The 21948-nt window shown below is 42.1% G+C and overlaps 1 protein-coding gene across 1 annotated transcript in view; it reads right to left on the bottom strand.

Annotated features, from left to right (window-relative positions):
* ccdc69 (coiled-coil domain containing 69) overlaps positions 1–13006 on the bottom strand; it is a 44742-nt gene extending 31736 nt beyond the window's left edge. Inside the window, exon 1 of the mRNA XM_060928017.1 lies at positions 12706–13006. Within this exon, the coding sequence (XP_060784000.1) occupies positions 12706–12753 (48 nt within the window). The 5' untranslated portion in view covers positions 12754–13006. The remainder of the gene's footprint in view (positions 1–12705) is intronic.
* Positions 13007–21948: the final 8942 nt, after the last annotated feature.

Here is a 21948-nt window from a genome sequence, read left to right on the forward strand (position 1 = left end):
ACAGATAATGTTCTCTGGAAATATTCCTGAGCCCATTTTGTGATTTCCAATACAGAAGCATGCCTGTATGTGATGCAGTGCCGTCTAAGGGCCCGAAGATCATGGGCACCCAGTATGGTTTTCCGGCCTTGACCCTTGCGCACAGAGATTCTTCCAGATTCTCTGAATCTTTTGATGATATTATGCACTGTAGATGATGATATGTTCAAACTCTTTGCAATTTTACACTGTCAAACTCCTTTCTGATATTGCTCCACTATTTGTCGGTGCAGAATTAGGGGGATTGGTGATCCTCTTCCCATCTTTACTTCTGAGAGCCGCTGCCACTCCAAGATGCTCTTTTTATACCCAGTCATGTTAATGACCTATTGCCAATTGACCTAATGAGTTGCAATTTGGTCCTCCAGCTGTTCCGTTTTTATACCTTTAACTTTTCCAGCCTCTTATTGCCCCTGTCCCAACTTTGAGATGTGTTGCGGTCATGAAATTTCAAACGAGCCAATATTTGGCATGAAATTTCAAAATGTCTCGCTTTCGACATCTGATATGTTGTCTATGTTCTATTGTGAATACAATATCAGTTTGAGATTTCTAAGTTACTGCATTCTGTTTTTATTTACAATTTGTACTTTGTCCCAACTTTTTTGGAATCGGGGTTGTATTTTCCATGAATTAGTTTGCATTTATTGAGAGAGAAATAGACAAGGATCCTTCATTCCATCAACTGGAATCATCAATTTTAAAGGGGAACTGAAGGCAAATTTTATCAAAATTCTCATCTCATTATCTCTAGCCGCTTTATCCTTCTACAGGGTCGCAGGCAAGCTGGAGCCTATCCCAGCTGACTACAGGTGAAAGGCGGGGTACACCCTGGACAAGTCGCCAGGTCATCACAGGGCTGACACATATGGCCCTTTTCCACTACCCTTTTTCAGCTCACTTCAGCCCGACACGGCTCGCGTTTCGACTACCTCAGAACAGCACGACTCGGCTCGCTTCAGCCTTACTCAGCACCCAAAACTCGCACGGTTTTGGAGTGGGGCTGAAGCGAGCCAAACCGAGCAGAGTGAGGCTAGGGGCATGGGGAGACACTCCCCTGTGCACTGATTGGTGAGGAGGAGTGTCCTCACATGCCCACACACACCCCACGAGCACGCTGGGATCTGTAAACACCGTAAACCCGGAAGAAGAAGAAGAATTACGAATTACGAGAATTTCTGAAGCCTTATGCGCCTCGCCTCATCTATACGCTCTTGCCAGTATCTATTGGCGTTGTCAGTGACAACAAGCCACAGCACCAAGACCAGCAACACTAACGACTCCATGTCCTCCATGTTTATTGTTTACTCTCCGGGTCGTGAGACTACCGCTTAAAAGGTGACTGATGTCACTGTTTGCGCTGCCTAACGACATCACGTGACGTCCACCCACTTTCACTAACTCCACCCAATGTGTCCACCCACTTCCAGCCAGCACGGTTCAGCGCGGTTGTAGTCGAAATGCAACCCCAACAGCCCCACTCAGCTCGACTCAGCCCAACTCCGCACGGCACGGCTCAGCCCAACTCAGCCACGTTGGTAGTGGAAAAGTGGCATTAGACACAGACAACCATTCGCACTCACATTCACACCTACAGTCAATTTAGAGTCACCAGTTAACCTAACCTGCATGTCTTTGGACTGTGGGGGAAACCGGAGCACCCGGAGGAAACCCCTGCAGACACGGGGAGAACATGCAAACTCCGCACAGAAAGGCCCTTGCCGGCTACGGGGCTCGAACCCGGACCTTCTTGCTGTGAGGCGACAGCGCTAACCACTACACCACCATGCTGCCCCTATCAAAATTCTATTTCTCATTTTATTAAATATAGGAATGCATTTCTGACAGCCATTTTGTCACTGCTGTAGCAAGTTCTGAGCGTTTGAAATACGCCATGTAACACATCAGTCCATATGTCAAAGCAATGGCCGTAAATGAGATTTATGGAGACCTGTGTGAGACATAGTAGGACGGAAGTAAAACGTACAGCGGAAATCAAAGTGACCAACATCTGCCAACGTTGTCAAAAGACGCACGCGCCCTCCTTCGAATGCTGACGTAATCAAACCGGAAATTTTCCCCGTGTCCGAAATCGCTCCCTACTCACTATATAGGGCACTATATAGTGTGGACGCCATTTTGTAGTGCTGTCCGAAACCTTAGTGAGGGTTATGTGGGAAATGCGCTCAGTAGAATATGCATTTATCACAAAAATACATGCATGTATTTATTATTTTGAAAACCCACCAGCCACCTGATCTGGCACATTTTAATTGTGCGACAGTAATGACGTAAACACCAGTGTGATGGACTAGTCCTTATCCTGTTGTCTTTCCAACTCCTCTACTTCACGTTGGTTTGAAGTTGTATGGAATAATCTCCATCACTGATGAAGCTGGCAAATCTCAAAATGAATCTCAATTGGAATGATCTGGCCACGGTGTAAATGGTTTTCAAAATGGCGGCGCTGACACTTCACATTTGAAGTCTCGCACAAGTCTTGTGAAGATCGCGCGGATAAGCGATGCCTGCCGTGGACCAAACGAACTACATTCAGCATGGCTAAAAACCAAAAAGGACGATAAGTGTAATACAATATGCCAACACGAGTCACAACATAAGGTTAATAAAACCGAAAACGTAATTGAATAACACGTTAATTAAGAAATAAAGCAAGTTTAAAAAGGACTTCAGTTCCCCTTTAATGTAGTCAGGCCAAACAGTTTTAAGCTCAATGTCTTTTTCCTCAAACATGTGCTTCACACATGCAAATCATTCTCCTCTTCATGGGAACATAGAAACAAGACTGTACACACACACACACACACACACTTCTACATATATCAGCAGGTTTTTCACTGTTGCTTGAAAGCCATGATTTCTTACACTAACACGTCTCAATATTGAGCATTTCATCTTGGCTGTAGCACAGTTGGGGGGGCCGGTATATTTTCTGTTTGCACCCATAATCTAGATGCGCGGTTCTATATTTGCAGTCAATAGGCTAACTCAAAAAGCTTTCTAAAAATACTATGAGAGAATATTTATTTGAAGCTGATCTTTGAACACAGTATTCTGGATTGGTCATACACTCAAATGCTGAAGCTTTAGTAAAGCTAAAAACATCATGATTAAACACAAAGATATGACCAAAAATAAACAAACGACTTGATAAAGAAGCAAACATAAAAAGAACAACTCAAGTAATTATAAAGCTAAATTTTTTTTTTTTTAAATTACACTCAATAATGCGAATAATAATTCAGTTACAGGAATCCACCTGACTCCGGGATGATCATTTCAGTAAAAGCTGATCGGTCTGAGAACAGAAAGAGCTGAGAGGTCTGAGAATAATTTCTAATAGTCATATCTATCGACTGTAAATACTTTTATTCTATCCACATTCACTGGATATGAGCAATCGCACACTCTGATTGGCTACTCTACTACTAGGCTATCAGCTCATATACCGCGAGTCGAGAAAAACAAAATGGCAGAGAATATAAAAGAATATAGTCGTGTCTTCTCCCCCCCAGTATCTCCAGGTCCACACTCCAGCCCAGTCAGTGGTGGTAATGCACCTTTAAGTTGGTTTGCCAACTGACCCCCCCCCCAAAAAAAAACCTTAAGGAGGAGAAGAAGAAAATGGCAGAGTGTGTTGCTGAACCAACCGAGGATGAAAAAAACTGGAAAACAAAACCACAAAAAAAAAAGGCGTAAAAGTATTTGATGGTAAGAATGTGCCCTTTTATTTTTCAAGACTTATTATAGCATTTTTCACAAATTGCTACCGATATTTCGCCCGTTTGTTTACATTCTAAGCAAAAATGATTTTGTCGGACGTTTTGTATAAAAGTTTTTATTTATCGAATTTGCAAAAAATAAAAATGCTCCATTTCTCAAAATCCAGTGAATGTGGATAGAATAAAACAGTTATTCTACTCAATCTCATCATACATGGCTTATAGCCGACTCGGTGCGACGTGCCTCGTTGGCTACCAGCTCACGTATGACTCGATTTTGTGGAATAACTTAATTATAAATATTTCAGGCATTTAGACAGGACACCCACTAGTATCAGGGCATGAACTGACAACTTTATGGTCAAAGTCAGAAACCACTGAGCTTCTACTGACCCTGTCTGAAGCAACAGCGAACATCACTGAAAGGAAAAATACAGTACCAGTCAAAAGTCTGGATACACCTAATTAAATTCTCTTTTACATTTTTATTAATTAGAAGAGACACTTCATATCTTAATGATGGATGTTGTTTCCCTTTACTTAGCTGAGCGATTCTTGACATAATATGGATCACTACAGTTGTGGAATAGGGTTATTTACTGTATTATTTACTGTTTGATCCCAAATGCATTAAGAAGGCAATAAATTGCACTAATTAACTTTTGACGAGGTACCTGTTAACTGAAAAGCGTTCCAGGTGACTACCTCATGAAGCTGGTTAAGATAATGCCAATAGTGTGCAAAGCGTCGTCAAGGTAAACGGTGGCTACTTTGAAAAATCTAAAATATTAAATATACCCTTGACTTGCAAGTGACGTCAAAAGCAAAATAGAAACCCGGATGTCAGCCATGTTGGTGGATATACAAAAGCGGAGTCGAGCGACGTTCTATACAAAACGTAGTCGTGCATGCGCAACTCTGTTTTTTCCATTGATTTAAGCGCTCTTTTAGCTATGCCACATCTTTGTGCTGTACATGGCTGTGGTCACAACAGTACTTGTAACCATGGCACATTCCGTTTTTTTTTAGTATCCCAGCCGTGATTCGGAAAGAGGGCGAGGAAACTCTGAGGCTTAGGTGGGGTTTACATTAGACCATATCAGCGGATCATCAGATTAACGTTTTTAAAACGATTAGCGTGCACACAGCAACACCAATACACGGATACGCTCAGCTCCGCAGGCATCCTGCGTTCCAAATCACTCCGCCCTGAACAGCGAGTGCCCTCTGGAGGGTGCGCACTCCGGCCCTGCGCAGCTCACAGAGTGCGCAAGTGAAGTGCACAAGCAGTGACTCGGGACTGAGCCGCTGTGTGTGAGATCCCAGCGCATATCACTTACCACTTGCAAGTGGAAGGATGGCAAGCCTAAAGACAATCATAACTACACAATGGGCAGTATTTGCATCAGTATTTGCAGTATTTTCATACTTTTATACTCTTTAATGAAAGGTGATACAAGGAGGAAGTCCGCGCCGTTTTTCAGCAGTCGCGTCACATGACCAACGCCAGCGAATCAGGAAGGTGGATGTCACAGTGATGTTGTCCAATGACGACGTCAGCTAGAGCTCAGCACAGCGTATCCGCGTATTCTCAATGTTTACACAGCACCAGACCAGACACGATCTGGATTGAATACGTGGACCCTGGCGGATTCCCGTTTCCCGGCGTTTTAATGTAAACGGACAGTGCATCCGCGAAGAAAACGAGACAGATACGGTCTAATGTAAACTTGGCCTTAGTACGGAGAGGAGACGAGCACGGCTGAACAACGCAGGACTGATCTAACAGAGGCTAAAACCTAGAACAGTTCATGTTTGCAGTAATCATTTTACGCTACCATTCAAAAGTTTGGGGTCACTTTGAAATGTCCTTATTTTTGAAAGAAAAGCACTGTTCTTTTCAATGAAGATCACTTTAAACTAATCAGAAATCCACTCTATACATTGCTAATGTGGTAAATGACTATTCTAGCTGCAAATGTCTGGTTTTTGGTGCAATATCTCCATAGGTGTATAGAGGCCCATTTCCAGCAACTCTCACTCCAGTGTTCTAATGGTACAATGTGTTTGCTCATTGCCTCAGAAGGCTAATGGATGATTAGAAAACCCTTGTACAATCATGTTAGCACAGCTGAAAACAGTTGAGCTCTTTAGAGAAGCTATAAAACTGACCTTCCTTTGAGCAGATTGAGTTTCTGGAGCATCACATTTGTGGGGTCGATTAAATGCTCAAAATGGCCAGAAAAATGTCTTGACTATATTTTCTATTCATTTTACAACTTATGTTGGTAAATAAAAGTGTGACTTTTCATGGAAAACACAAAATTGTCTGGGTGACCCCAAACTTTTGAACGGCAGTGTATCTCAGGTGAGATTCAAAAGCTCTCTCAATAATATCATGGAAGAATTTTATTTCGTGTTGCTACAATTTTGCTCTGTAGTTGGCATCCTCTTGTCGTGGTTCACTCGGTTGTTGTTATAATTTTAACATGTGTACTACCATTTCGCTTCTAGGAGCGCCAGCAAAATTATACGACAAACAATCCAGACTGGGCACCCACTCAGAAAATGGGCTATGTTTCATTCAAGTTCAGACTTGATTCTTCAGCAGCCAAACCAGATAGAACGTGATGTCCGGGTACTCGATGGTCGGTAGAAGTGTCTTATCTTCAGAAAAATCTGACTTTTTTTAAATAATAGGGATCAAACCCACACATATCTACCTTATCTTTGTATCAAATCTTCACTCGACCATTCAAATCGTGGTAATACTGAGAAAATTCAGTATTGTTTACAGACACACTTTCAGCGGCTGTCATCCTAGTTGCTTTGTAAATCCACCATCATGGCTGACGCTCACGATGCAGCGCATTTTGATCACGTGGTTGGAAGTCATCTATTGGTTAATGCTTTTTTTTTTTTTTAAACACATAATTCCATACATGTTATTCTATACTTTTGATGTCTTCAATATCGTTCAATGTAGAAAATAGTCAAAATACAGAAAAACTATGAATGAGTAGGCGTGTCCAAACTTTTGACTGGTACTGTACATCAAGTCCTGAAACGATAATCATTCAGTTAGCAATTAGTTAATAATGCCGCTTTTCCACTACCAACGCGGCTGAGTTGGGCTGAGCCGTGCCGTGCTGAGTTGGGCTGTTGGAGTTGCATTTCGACTACAACCGCGCTGAACCGTGCTGGCTGGAAGTGGGTGGACACATTGGGTGGAGTTAGCGAAAGTGGGTGGACGTCACGTGATGTCGTTAGGCGGCGCAAACAGTGACATCAGTGATCTTTTAAGCGGTAGTCTCACGACCCGGATAGTAAACAAACATGGAGGACATGGAGTCGTTAGTGTTGCTGGTCTTGGTGCTGTGGCTTGTTGTCACCGACAACGCCAACAGATACTGGCAAGAGCGTATAGATGAGGCGAGGCGCATAAGGCTTCAGAAATTCTCGTAATTCATAATTCTTCTTCTTCCGGGTTTACGGTGTTTACAGATCCCAGCGTGCTCGCGGGGCGTGTGTGGGCATGTGAGGACACTCCTCCTCACCAATCAGTGCACAGGGGAGTGTCTGCTCACGCCCCCAGCCTCAGTCGGCTCGCTTTGGCTCGCTTCAGCCCCACTCCAAAACCGTGCGAGTTTTAGGGGCTAAGCAGGGCTGAAGCGAGCCGAGTCGTGCTGTTGTTTGGTAGTCGAAACGCGAGCCGTGTCGGGCTGAAGCGAGCTGAAAAAGGGTAGTGGAAAAGGGCCATTAGGCTACATCCACACGACAACGGCAACGAGATGTTATTAAAAAAAAATATCGCGTCCACATGGGCAACGGATCAGTAAAATATCAGGTACATATGGCAACGCAACGCTTGCTGAAAACGATGCAATACACATGCCACACCTCTAGGGGCGCTGTAAGACGGTCCTTTTGGAGACACCAGAACAATAGAAGTAAGGACGCATGCGCATAAACTATTATGCGCGAGACTTCAAATTAGCCACAAAGTCAGAAAAATCTGTTCGTAAAATTACATTATAATGACCAAATGAAATGAATGAAAAGTATTTTTCCAGTCTCACCTGTGAAAGGTAATCCCATGTGATCTCGTTTGGACGGCAAACCTGTTGGTACAGTTAAACGCAGCACATGAATGAGGCATCTTTATTCTCCGCTTTGACCCATCCAATATGGCGGCGAGGATGACGTATGATTCTACGCGGAAGGCGGCGCCTTTAATGGTCTGGAATAAATTGAATGCTACACGTTGATGGATTAATTTGTTCTTCTACGCCCTTTTTGAGGAATGTATTGTAGGACTTAAACCAACATCTGAAGAGGTGAGATCGCTCCTTTTTTCCCCCCATTTTTGCTGGCGGGATTGACTCTGCCCTAAGGGCTATTCTCTCTCTCTCTCACTCAGCACCATTACACAATAAATATTCACAGTGAAAATATTTTGTAAGCGTGTTTCATGAACCAAGTTATAGGATTTGTTGACAACTCGCATCGAGTTCGTTACACTTCTACCCAGCGTGAAGCACATGTGGTTGTGACATCATCGTAAACAAATCTGTTCTACTCATCCAGACGACTTCGCAACGGCGCCGTTGCCAGATCTTTCCACTCTGGAACCCGTTCTCAAAAGATTTCGTTTTGGGACACCCAAAACGCCGGTGCCGTGTGGACGCCAGGCCGAAACGATAAACAATTTTATCGGATTCACCTGAATCCGTTGCCGTGTGGACAGGGCCTTAGAAGTTACCCTGGGGTCTTTTGTGACCTCGCCAACTATTACATGCCTTGCTCTTGGAATGATCTTTGTTGGTCAACCACTCCTGGGGAGGGTAACAATGGTCTTGAATTTCCTCCATTTGTACACAATCTGACTGTGGATTGGTGGAGTCCAAACTCTTTAGAGATGGTTTTGTAACCTTTTCCAGCCTGATGAGCATCAACAATGCTTTTTCTGAGGTCCTCAGAAATCTCTGTTTGTGCCATGATACACTTCCACAAACATGTGCTGTGAAGATCAGACTTTGATAGATCCCTGTTCTTTAAATAAAACAGGGTGCCCACTCACACCTGATTGTCATCCCATTGATTGAAAACACCTGACTCTAATTTCACCTTCAAATTAACTGCTAATCCTAGAAGTTCACATACTTTTGCCGCTCACATATGTAATATTGGATCATTTTCCTCAATAAATAAATGACCAAGTATAATATTTTTGTCTCATTTGTTTAACTGGGTTCTCTTTATCTACTTTTAGGACTTGTGTGAAAATCTGATGATGTTTTAGGTCAAATTTTATTTATGCAGAAATATAGAAAATTCTAAAGGGTTTACAAACTTTCAAGCACCGCTGTATATGCTCTACAGTATAATATTTTGGTGATGGACACATTATATACTAAGTAATGTATTTTATGGAAAAATCTGAAGAAAAAAAAAAAACCATGGTACATGGGTCATTTTTTGACATACTCTCGTTTCAATTTGCTAGATCTCAGAATGAACTTTTGCGACTCTCGACTCCTTTTGTGGCGACACACCCCATATGTAAATTCTTAATACGAGGACTCATTTGTCATGATCTATCTTCTTTTTCTAAACGCACAATTCATTCTTGAACTTTTGAACAAGCCTGTTCCTGAGCCTGTTTGAGCCGACAGATCTCAGTAACAAGTCTGTAAACAGTTCGATTGTTAACATTATTGTTAATGCAATAATGTGTGTATGAAGAACATGACTTTGAGGGGAACTGTTTCAAATATTCAAAAAGTGAGGACATAAAACTGGAAAAGACTTCTGGGTCATTCAGTCTTACATTTTCAAGAGCTACTCAAAATTATGAGTATGAACAGATGGGACAAAATGGTAATTAAAAAATAATACACTTATAACACTGCAGAATTCTTTAAATATGATAACCATAATATTTTGAAGTACTGTACAAGTCTGGCCCAAAAAGTGTATTCATTTTACTTCCATGCAATACTTTATATTAAAAAAAAAAAAAAATTCTTTACACACTGAAATACAGCTGCTCATTTATAAATCCAAAGGGAACACTCCCACAGTCATCTGCAAGAATGTGTGGTCCAATTGTGAACATTTAAGACGTCTCAAGGCCAGTCTGTAGGTGATTTAAGGTTTGTAAGCCTCTTTGGCAAAAGGTATGCATGGATGAGGTCTGAAATGTTCTCGCACCATGCAAGATGTCTCACATACAGACAACTTTGCACAGTTCAATGAGGAAAAGTTGAGTTCCTATTTCTGTTTTAACACCTTACAGCTTTTAAACATGCATGCATAGATTCATGTTTTTTTTTTCCCCCTACATCAGAATTCCTGCTTTGCAGCTTACAGACAAGTTCACATGCAATTCAATTTACACTCCGATCTGGAGCATGCATTAAGTAATCACCTAACGAGGAAACTCCAAGCCTGAACCCTTGACAAGGCTGTCAGCAGAATCAAGTGTTCCATGAAGCCAGTCAGAAACAACTGAAGCGTATAAAATCTAAAACCACGACCCAGATTATATCATTACACCCAGAAAACTCTGGCATACTTACTACATTAAACATCATTCACAGAATGTACTGTACTAAAATGACATCATGCATGAGTTTTTTTTTTCCTGTTTTGAACCAGTTCAAAACAGCAGACCATCACGCCACATTTGTTGACTGGCTGCAGTGGGCCGTAAAAAGTTTGATGAACCCTCGGCTTTGTCAAGTCAAGTCAACTTTCTTGTCAGATATGCTATACAAGCTTGACATACAGCACAGATGAAATATCAGTCCTCTCTGACCCACAGTGCAAACAGGCAATGCAATACACACACACACACACACACAAGTTGGAGCAAATAAACAGTCAAGGGCACTTGAGGTATAGCAGGTAAACATGAAATAAGCAGTATAAACAAACTAATAGCTGTTAAGGTGAGGTAGTGCGGAATAGCGCAAATGAGCGAGGTAAAGTTACTTTTTGTCAGGTTCTGAATGAAGTTGCCAGAGAGCTTCTCAAATGCTCCCTTGCTTTGGTTACGGAAACTTTCACACTTCTCCAGTTGGCCATGTCAACCACACATAGAGCTTGTAAATATTTCAAAGTATGGCCTGTTTGGAGAGTTTGTCTTCATGGTTAACTAAGCTTTAAGCCTAGGTTTCTGGACAGGTTAATCCTTGTCGATGACAAAAGCACTTTTGGTGCTTCATGGGCAAGTATTTAATAAAATCATCCCTTAAACATTAGGAGCAATCCTAATGTAAATCAGGACTATACAGATTTAAACTAGTCCAATTTGGGTCAGGTAAATGAATAAGCCCCTTTTTAAATATAATAAAGCTGTGTTATAATTTGATTTGTAAGCTGTAAAAAACAAGCAAGTGTTAGCCTTGAGCAGAAATGATTAAGGGTTGTTTTACAATCAGGGTACGCAAGCTAAAAAAAAAAAAAAAAAAAAAAAAAAAAAATCACATTTAACACTTATCTTCAATATCAAAAGGCTTGACTAAATAAACTTGGTTGTTTATTGTAGCCCTGTGATAGCTCTATTTGCCATGCAAAATAATAATAATAATAATAATAATTTGGTGATAACGTTATTTTTGGTGAATGTATGGCAATATATGTCATATTTAGCAAAATTACTCATGTCATTTAGAAAAAGTGCTTTTTTGACCACAGGTAGCTCCAAAAGGGATGCACTTAAATCATTCTTTATACCATAAAACAAATATTTGGTTCCGTATCATTGGAAACAGTTAAGTTTTAATGTTGAATGCCAGTAAGTTTTCAGACTATTTTGATCAAATTAGTACGTAATTGTGTCAAAAAAATGTCCTCTCCGAGACAGCTAATTTTTCTATATAAAATAACATATCTAAAATGATGGGGTGGCACAGTGGTGTAGTGGTTAGCGCTGTCGCCTCACAGCAAGAAGGTCCGGGTTTGAGCCCCATGGCCGGCGAGGGCCTTTCTGTGCGGAGTTTGCATGTTCTCCCCGTGTCTGCGTGGGTTTCCTCCGGGTGCTCCGGTTTCCCCCACAGTCCAAAGACATGCAGGTTAGGTTAACTGGTGACTCTAAATTGACCGTAGGTGTGAATGTGAGTGTGAATGGTTGTCTGTGTCTATGTGTCAGCCCTGTGATGACCTGGCGACTTGTCCAGGGTGTACCCCGCCTTTCGCCCGTAGTCAGCTGGGATAGGCTCCAGCTTGCCTGCGACCCTGTAGAAGGATAAAGCGGCTAGAGATAATGAGACGAGATGAGATATTAGAGACAACTAACACAAAGCTTACAGCCTTATATTTAAAAGCACTATGGAAGTAGTGGATTCTGAATTGTCAAAAAAAAAAAGTCCTCTCCGAGAATCACTTCATTTGTTTCTCCCATCTTATAGCAGATTACACAAAAGTCAAAAAAATTACCTGAAATCTGTTCTTTAACTTGTCCTTCACTTAAAAACTGGTACAAGAACCAGTTTGAATCCATTTGAATTTTGGACCCCTGTGACACAAACTTTGTACTCTGATTGTAAAACAACCCTTAAGCTCAGTATCAGGACCTCATTTCTGTGCTTAAACACAAAGCCGATTATTAAATGCCAGACAAAAACACTGCCTTGTCTAACTCCAGGTCTTTTCACACAGCACGTGTTTCTAATTACAAAAAGCACAAATCGAGGTCACTTAGAAACTGAAAGAGAAAAAACTTTCCACACAGACTGTTCAACTTGACATCTTTTCTTGTCAGAAAGGAAGTGCAGCAAGTCAGCTTCGCTGAGAAACAGTGTAACCGCTCATTTCCAGGTTCTGCTGCTCTAGAAGCCGCTCACACTCAGCTCGGCTTTTCATTCAAACTCGACTCTGAAACCAAACTGAAAATGTGTGAAAGTGTTCTTAAACGTACCTTTTTACGACGGACGTGGACACACACTTTGCTATTGTGACAGCCCATGCTTTTCTCTGCCGCCTCTGTGCTTTGAGTGAGGAGACAGACAGACAGAGAGAGAGACAGACAGAGAGAGAGACAGACAGACAGACAGACAGAGAGCTGCCCGACTCAATCTCACATTCACAACAGTGCAGCCGCACGAGCTCACCTCCTGCTTACTCGGTGCACGCGCAGGGCGGCGGCGCGCTACATAATAACCAGCATTAGCCTAATAAACATCAAGACAACCGGAAGTAGCCTAATCAACTACCGTATGGCTACTCGAACAAAACAACTAACCTAGCAATATACAGAAACTTAAAAAAAAAAAAAAAAGTTATTTCAAAGTCCCGAAAGAGCTGGCGAGATTTGAATTTTACCGTAATTACAGCCATAGTTGGGCACTCAAAATTTTTAACATGAAGCTGAAAATATATTGTAGAATAAATCCGTTAACCATCCATCCATTCTCTGTAGCCACTTATCCTGTCCTACAGGGTTACAGGAGCCTATCCCAGCTGACTATATACTAGTGCATCTCAAAAAATTAGAATACCATGAAAAAGTTCCTTTTTTTCATACAACCCCGATTCCAAAAAAGTTGGGACAAAGTCTCATCTCATCTCATTATCTCTAGCCGCTTTATCCTGTTCTACAGGGTCGCAGGCAAGCTGGAGCCTATCCCAGCTGACTACGGGCGAAAGGCGGGGTACACCCTGGACAAGTCGCCAGGTCATCACAGGGCTGACACATAGACACAGACAACCATTCACACTCACATTCACACCTACGGTCAATTTAGAGTCACCAGTTAACCTAACCTGCATGTCTTTGGACTGTGGGGGAAACCGGAGCACCCGGAGGAAACCCACGCAGACACGGGGAGAACATGCAAACTCCACACAGAAAGGCCCTCGCCGGCCACGGGGCTCGAACCTAGGACCTTCTTGCTGTGAGGCGACAGCGCTAACCACTACACCACCGTGCCGCCTGGGACAAAGTACAAATTGTAAATAAAAACGGAATGCAATGATGTGGAAGTTTCAAAATTCCACGTTTTATTCAGAATAGAACATAGATGACATATCAAATGTTTAAACTGAGAAAATGTATCATTTAAAGAGAAAAATGAGGTGATTTTAAATTTCATGACAACACCACATCTCAAAAAAGTTGGGACAAGGCCATGTTTCCCACTGTGAGACATCCCCTTTTCTCTTTACAACAGTCTGTAAACGTCTGGGGACTGAGGAGACAAGTTGCTCAAGTTTAGGGATAGGAATGTTAACCCATTCTTGTCTAATGTAGGATTCTAGTTGCTCAACTGTCTTGGGTCTTTTTTGTCGTATCTTCCGTTTTATGATGCGCCAAATGTTTTCTATGGGTGAAAGATCTGGACTGCAGGCTGGCCAGTTCAGTACCCGGACCCTTCTTCTACGCAGCCATGATGCTGTAATTGATGCAGTATGTGGTTTGGCATTGTCATGTTGGAAAATGCAAGGTCTTCCCTGAAAGAGACGTCGTCTGGATGGGAGCATATGTTGCTCTAGAACCTGGATATACCTTTCAGCATTGATGGTGTCTTTCCAGATGTGTAAGCTGCCCATGCCACACGCACTAATGCAACCCCATACCATCAGAGATGCAGGCTTCTGAACTGAGCTCTGATAACAACTCGGGTCGTCCTTCTCCTCTTTAGTCTGAATGACATGGCGTCCCTGATTTCCATAAAGAACTTCAAATTTTGATTCGTCTGACCACAGAACAGTTTTCCACTTTGCCACAGTCCATTTTAAATGAGCCTTGGCCCAGAGAAGATGTCTGCGCTTCTGGATCATGTTTAGATACGGCTTCTTCTTTGAACTATAGAGTTTTAGCTGGCAACGGCGGATGGCACGGTGAATTGTGTTCACAGATAATGTTCTCTGGAAATATTCCTGAGCCCATTTTGTGATTTCCAATACAGAAGCATGCCTGTATGTGATGTAGTGCCATCTAAGGGCCCGAAGATCACGGGCACCCAGTATGGTTTTCCGGCCTTGACCCTTACGCACAAAGATTCTTCCAGATTCTCTGAATCTTTTGATGATATTATGCACTGTAGATGATATGTTCAAACTCTTTGCAATTTTACACTGTCGAACTCCTTTCTGATATTGCTCCACTATTTGTCAGCGCAGAATTAGGGGGATTGGTGAGCCTCTTCCCAGCTTTACTTCTGAGAGCTGCTGCCACTCCAAGATGCTCTTTTTATACCCAGTCATGTTAATGACCTATTGCCAATTGACCTAATGAGTTGCAATTTGGTCCTCCAGCTGTTCCTTTTTTATACCTTTAACTTTTCCAGCCTCTTATTGCCCCTGTCCCAACATTTTTGAGATGTGTTGCTGTCATGAAATTTCAAATGAGCCAATATTTGGCATGAAATTTCAAAATGTCTCACTTTCGACATTTGATATGTTGTCTATGTTCTATTGTGAAAACAATATCAATTTTTGAGATTTGTAAATTATTGCATTCCGTTTTTATTGACAATTTGTACCTTGTCCCAACTTTTTTGGAATTGGGGTTGTAATTTAATTCAAAAAGGTAAACTTTCATATATTCTATATTCATTACATGTAATGTGAAATATTTAAAGCCTTTTTGTTTTAATTTTGATGATTATGGCTTATAGCTCATGAAAATCAGAAAGCCAGTATCTCAAATTATTAGGATATTCCCTAAGATCAATCAAAAAAAGGATTTACAATACAGAAATGTCCAACTTCTGAAAAGTATATTCATTTATACACTCAATACTTGGTTGGGGCTCCTTTACCATGAATTACTGTATCAATGCGGTGTGGCATGGAGGTGATCAGTCTGTGGCACTGCTGAGGTGTTATTGAAGCCCAGGTTGCTTTGATAGTGGCCTTCAGCGTATCTGTATTTTTGGGTCAGGTGTTTCTCATCTTCCTCTTGACAATACCCCATAGATTCTCTATGGGGTTCAGGTCAGGCAAGTTGGCTGGCCAATCAAACACAGTAATATCATGGTCAGCAAACCATTTGGTAGCAGTTTTGGCACTGTGGGTAGGTGCTAAGTCCTGCTGGAAAAGGAAATCAGCATCTCCAAAAAGCTCGTCAGCAGATGGAAGCATGAAGTGCTCTAAAATCTCCTGGTAGATGGCTGTGTTGACTTTGGACTTGATAAAATACAGTGGACCAACACCAGCAGATGACATGGCATCCCAAATCACCACAGACTGTGGAAACTTCACACTGGGCTTCAAACACCTTGGATTCTGTGCCTCTCCACTCATCCTCCAGACTCTAGAACCGTGATTTCCAAATTAAATGCAAAATGTACTTTCATCTGAAAAGAGGACTTTGGACCACTGAGCAACAGTCCATTTCTTTCTCTCCTTAGCCCAGATAAGACACTTCTGACATTGTCTCTGGCTCAGGAGTAGCTTGATATTAGGAATGCGAAAGTTGTAGCCCCTTTCTTGAAGATGTCTGTTTGTGATGGGTCTTGATACACTGACACCAGCCTCAGTCCACTCCTTGTGAAGCTCTCCCAATTTCTTGAATCAACTTTTCTTGACAATCCTCTCAAGACTGCGGCTATCCCTGTTGCTTGTGCACCTTTTCCAGCCACCCTTTTCAGCAATGACCTTTTGTGGCTTACCCTCATTGTGGAGGGCATCAGTGATCATCTTCTGGACAACAGTCTTCCCCATGATTGTGGTTGTGTGTACTGAACTAGACCAAGAGATGCACTGTATTCATACTGTTTTACTCAAACTCAAAATTAAATATTCTAATATTTTGAGATGGGTTTTTTTATGTTTTTGTACTGTATGCCATACTGATTAAAATTAAAAGAGAAAAATGCTTGAAACATCTTAGTTTATGTGTAATGAGTCTATAATATATAACATTTTCACTTTCTTAAATAACTGATGGAAAATATTGAACTTTTTCACAATATTCTAATTTTTTGAGATGCACTAGTATATACCTGTGAGTGTTTAGTCTATGTCTATTTCTTATCTAGAGTGTTTATATTGTTTATTTCAGTTATTCTATTTTTATTTATTGCATTGCCTGTTTGCACTGTGGGTCAGAAAGGACTGAAATTTCATCTGTGCTGTATGTCGAGCATGTACAGCATATTTGACAATAAAGTTCACTTGACTATGGGCGAGAGGCAGGGTACACCCTGGACAAGTCACCAGGTCATCGCAGGGCTGACACATAGACAACCATTCACAGTCAATTTAGAGCCACCAATTAGCCTAACCTGCATGCCTTTGGGGGAAACCAGAGCACCCAGAGGAAACCGACGTGGACAGGATGCAAACTCCACACAGAAAGGCCCTCGCCGGCCGTGGGCTTGAACCCAGAACCTTCTTGCTCTGAGGCGACAGTGCTAACCACTACACCACCGTGCTGCCCCAAATCCGTTAACTGTTTTTTATTTTTTTTGCTAATGTTTTCACACAAGCATACTGACCTGATATTATCTTTGAATGCTAAAACCAGGAACTTAAAATAAAGCCAATATAAATCAATTAAAATATTAATTACCACCGTGGCAGTGGTGTAGTGGTTAGCACTGTCGCCTCAGAGCAAGAAGGTTCTGGGTTCAAGCCCAGCCGCCGGCGGTGGCCTTTCTGTGTGGAGTTTGCATGTTGTCTGCATGGGTTTCCTCCGGATGCTTCGGTTCCTCCCACAGTTCAAAGACATGCAGTTAAGCTCAGCGCACACCTTCCCGATTTCGTCAGGCTTCGTGTGTCAGGCGATCGGTTATGAGTATACGGGCCCGATTTGATCGGTTCAAAATTCCCCGCACACATTTGCAAGACGTCGTACACGTTCAGCCCAAATAGATGGTCACATGTTCAAGGTATCACGTGATAGTACAAAATATACATACATAAAGAAGTATTAAATTTTGAATATTAGAATCAAAAAGGGATAATAATCCCAACTAGACAAATCAATAATAAAGAATTGATTCTAATTTGTTCAGTCGTTCTTAAAATTCAACTTGTTCCGGGATTCTGGACAAGCGATTTCTGTACCACTGACAATGCTATAATACTTTACCAGGCATTTTCAAAGCTGACACGATTACAACCATAGCCTCGTTCCTCTTTTCCCGTTTGCTGTAATCAGGTGAACTAATGTCATAAAGACAGGTGGACGCTTCCTGGTCTGCAGTCCACGTGTGATTGTCGCAAGTCGCCATTTTGCCTTATTTACACCATGTCATCAATCCTGGCACTCTAATTGGCTGTTTAAAATTATCATAACTGATGAGCTCATAGTAACAATGCACACACTACCGATTGTGTTGCGTACGAATAGCTCGCATCCGAAAATATCAAGACCAGTTTGATCTGAACCGAGCAATCGAGAACCGATGAAATCGGCTACAAGGTACCCCCACACACATTTATGATTCGCAGGCGATTTAATTGGCCCGACAAAATCGTAAGCGAATCGGGAAGGTGTGCAGTGGGCTTTAGGTTAACATGGGGCGGCCTTGGGCTGAAGTGCCCTTGAGCAAGGTACCTAACCCCTGACTGCTCCCCGGGTGCTGTAGTATGGCTGCCCACTGCTCTGGGTATGTGTGTGTGTTCACTGCTTCAGATGGGTTAAATGCAGAGGATGAATCTCACTGTGCTTGAAGTGTGCATGTGACAAATAAAGGTTTCTTCTTCTATTAGTCAGGTTAGATAAATATGTATCATCATCTTTATTTATAGGAAAAGAGATTCCATCCATCCATTATCTATAGCCACTTATCCTGTCCTACAGGGTCGCAGGCGAGTGGCGGGGTACACCCTGGACGAGTCGCCAGGTTATTGCGGGGCTGACACAGAGACAAACAACCATTCACACTCACACCTATGGTCAATTTAGAGTCACCAGTTAACCTAACCTGCATGCCTTTGGGGGAAACCGGAGCACCCGGAGGAAACCCACGCAGACACGGCGAGAACATGCAAACTCCACACAGAAAGGCACTCGCCGGCCGCTAGGCTTGAACCCAGGACCTTCTTGCTGTGAGGCGACAGTGCTAACTGCTACACCACTACACCAGAATAAAATGCACCATTTTATTCTGCTTTATTTCCACCCAGAAGCCAAACTGGGTGCAGGGTCAAAACACTGTACCTGTCATATAAACGCCATCATTTCATTAAAATTACTGTTTTGTTCAAGGTGAACTGAATGGTAAACTGTTGCTACTTTAGACTGGGAAAGTAAAGGATCCTAAAACTGTACTTAAAAACAAACAAACAAGCCCTTTGAAATCCACTGACAGTAGCCTACATATACAGTACTGTGCAAAAAAAAAAAAAAACTTTAGGTACGGCGGCACGGTGGTGTAGTGGTTAGCGCTGTCGCCTCACAGCAAGAAGGTCCGGGTTCGAGCCCCGTGGCCGGCGAGGGCCTTTCTGTGCGGAGTTTGCATGTTCTCCCCGTGTCCGCGTGGGTTTCCTCCGGGTGCTCCGGTTTCCCCCACAGTCCAAAGACATGCAGGTTAGGTTAACTGGTGACTCTAAATTGAGCGTAGGTGTGAATGTGAGTGTGAATGGTTGTCTGTGTCTATGTGTCAGCCCTGTGATGACCTGGCGACTTGTCCAGGGTGTACCCCGCCTTTCGCCCGTAGTCAGCTGGGATAGGCTCCAGCTTGCCTGCGACCCTGTAGAAGGATAAAGCGGCTAGAGATAATGAGATGAGATGAATGAGCTTTAGGTACATACAAAGAAATGCTATAAAGCAAATACGTCTTCAAAGATAATGAAATTAAGTGCTTCTACATAAAAAAAAAATACTATAAAGAGCAGTCCATCCATATCACTACAGTGATCACTCTGACAGCTTCAGCCATTAAAGTGTCGAGGGAACATTAGAGTCATGGTTTTCCATTGCCTTCTACTGGATTATTATCGAGGTTTTCTCCTCTCAACCATTCACACTCACACCTATGGACAATTTAGAGCCATCAATTAGCCTAACCTGTAGGTCACTGGACTGTGGGAGAAACCAGAGCACTTGGAAAGAACATACAAACTCCACACAGAAAGGCCCCTGTCGGCCACTAGGCTCAAACCCAGAACCTTCTTGCTGTGAGGTGACAGTGCTGACCACTTATACTACCGTGCCGCCGGTCAAAGAGCACTAAACAGTAATAAATAAAACAGTCAATATGTGATCAACCTTTGCTTAAAATTAGTAGTCTCAGGTACTATGAGTGCAGTTTTATAAGGAAATGAGCTGTAGGTTTTATTGAGCAGCTTACTGAGCATCCAGACACAGTTCTTCTGGACACTTTGACTGTCACACTTGCTTCTTAATTTTGCAGCAAAACCCTTTATGTTTTTTTTGGTCTGAGAAGTCATTTCTTACAGAATATGTTGTTTTCTTTACTGATTTACGAACCAATTGGAAAACCAATGGTTGGAAATCTAAAATGTTTTTGTACAGACTCAATAATGGTGAAATCACACATCACATCACATTATCTCTAGCCGCTTTATCCTTCTACAGGGTCGCAGGCAAGCTGGAGCCTATCCCAGCTGACTACGGGCGAAAGGCGGGGTACACCCTGGACAAGTCGCCAGGTCATCACAGGGTTGACACATAGACACAGACAACCATTCACACTCACATTCACACCTACGGTCAATTTAGAGTCACCAGTTAACCTAACCTGCATGTCTTTGGACTGTGGGGGAAACCGGAGCACCCGGAGGAAACCCACGCGGACACGGGGAGAACATGCAAACTCCACACAGAAAGGCCCTCGCCGGCCCCGGGGCTCGAACCCAGGACCTCCTTGCTGTGAGGCGACAGCGCTAACCACTACACCACCGTGCTGCCCTGGCGAAATCATAAAATGAAAACTCTATAACAAAGTTTGTACTAAAAAACAAGGTGTCGCATACCTTTGCACAGTACTGTATATATAATGCACATTAGTATATTGCATTTAATAAAGATTTAATGAATGAATAAACCTTATTAAATGGGATTAATACATTAAAACCGATCATATATTAAACTGCATAAATGATCATCTTGTTTATGAGGTTTAGCTCCACCATTTGAGAACGATCACACCATGCTGGAATAGGTTACAGTATGATAAGTCACAGTACTTCTGCCTGATCATCCCATGATCTATTTCTGGCCTCTTGGCCTGCTTATTTGGTTTATATTAAGCATCAGTGTGATGGCCTACCTCTGCTCGGGGCCATCTAGGGAATCTGAAACACTTTCATTTTTGTCAAAACGCAGTCTATTTATAGTTGACGGCTCTAATCTGACATAAAAACGCAGTTGTTGCTGTATGTGAGTGGAGGAACTTTCCAAGGCCTAGCAGCTGTAGAGTCTCAGTTAGCAGCAGACCCTCTATCCACTGGATGAAATAACAATGTGACAAGCCATCAGATAAATCACGGTTTACATTGCTGTGTGCAGAAACGACAGCACTGCAATGACATAAAGCAGTTTGTTTTCACACTGGGATAAACCAGAGATACAAGCTAATTACATATGGGGTCAGTGAGTGTTAAGGTGAGAAGCTTGAACTTGTTTTACCCTTAAGGCACTTATCATTCATGCTAGGACCAATGCTGTGTAAAAATTATGCACAAGGAGATTAAATAGGACAAGTTGCAGATTTCACAGAGGGAAGATCATTAAACAACATTCATCATATACTGTATAACCAGCTAATGGTGCAATATAATGTTAATGGTAACACAATATTATTTATTTATAAATAGTAAATTAAGTATACAGTGGATACAGACTGCTATGAAATTGAAGAACAAGTAATTTGTATTTTTTAAATTTTATTTAAACAGGGACAGTGCACAATAAAACATTAACCTTGTATAAAACAAGGAGAGATGCATTGTACCAGGTTTTAGCAAGTTACTATTTTCCGCCCATAGTACCTGGGCAGGTTGGTGGAGCATTAAAATCAGTAACAGAATTTACAAAGTTGTGCAAAATTGCAATGATAAAATCATCAATACACACATTCCCACATCCTAAAAGCAATTTGCCCCCCACCCCCAACTTTTATAAATATGCCCCCCCCAAATACACACACACACACACACACACACACACACACACACACACACCAACTCACCAATGTTTACAAGTTTGCTGTGACAGCATCCAGTGTTTTGTCCATCCATTATC

This window comes from Neoarius graeffei, chromosome 8, assembly GCF_027579695.1.
Source record: "Neoarius graeffei isolate fNeoGra1 chromosome 8, fNeoGra1.pri, whole genome shotgun sequence".
Taxonomy (NCBI): domain Eukaryota; kingdom Metazoa; phylum Chordata; class Actinopteri; order Siluriformes; family Ariidae; genus Neoarius; species Neoarius graeffei.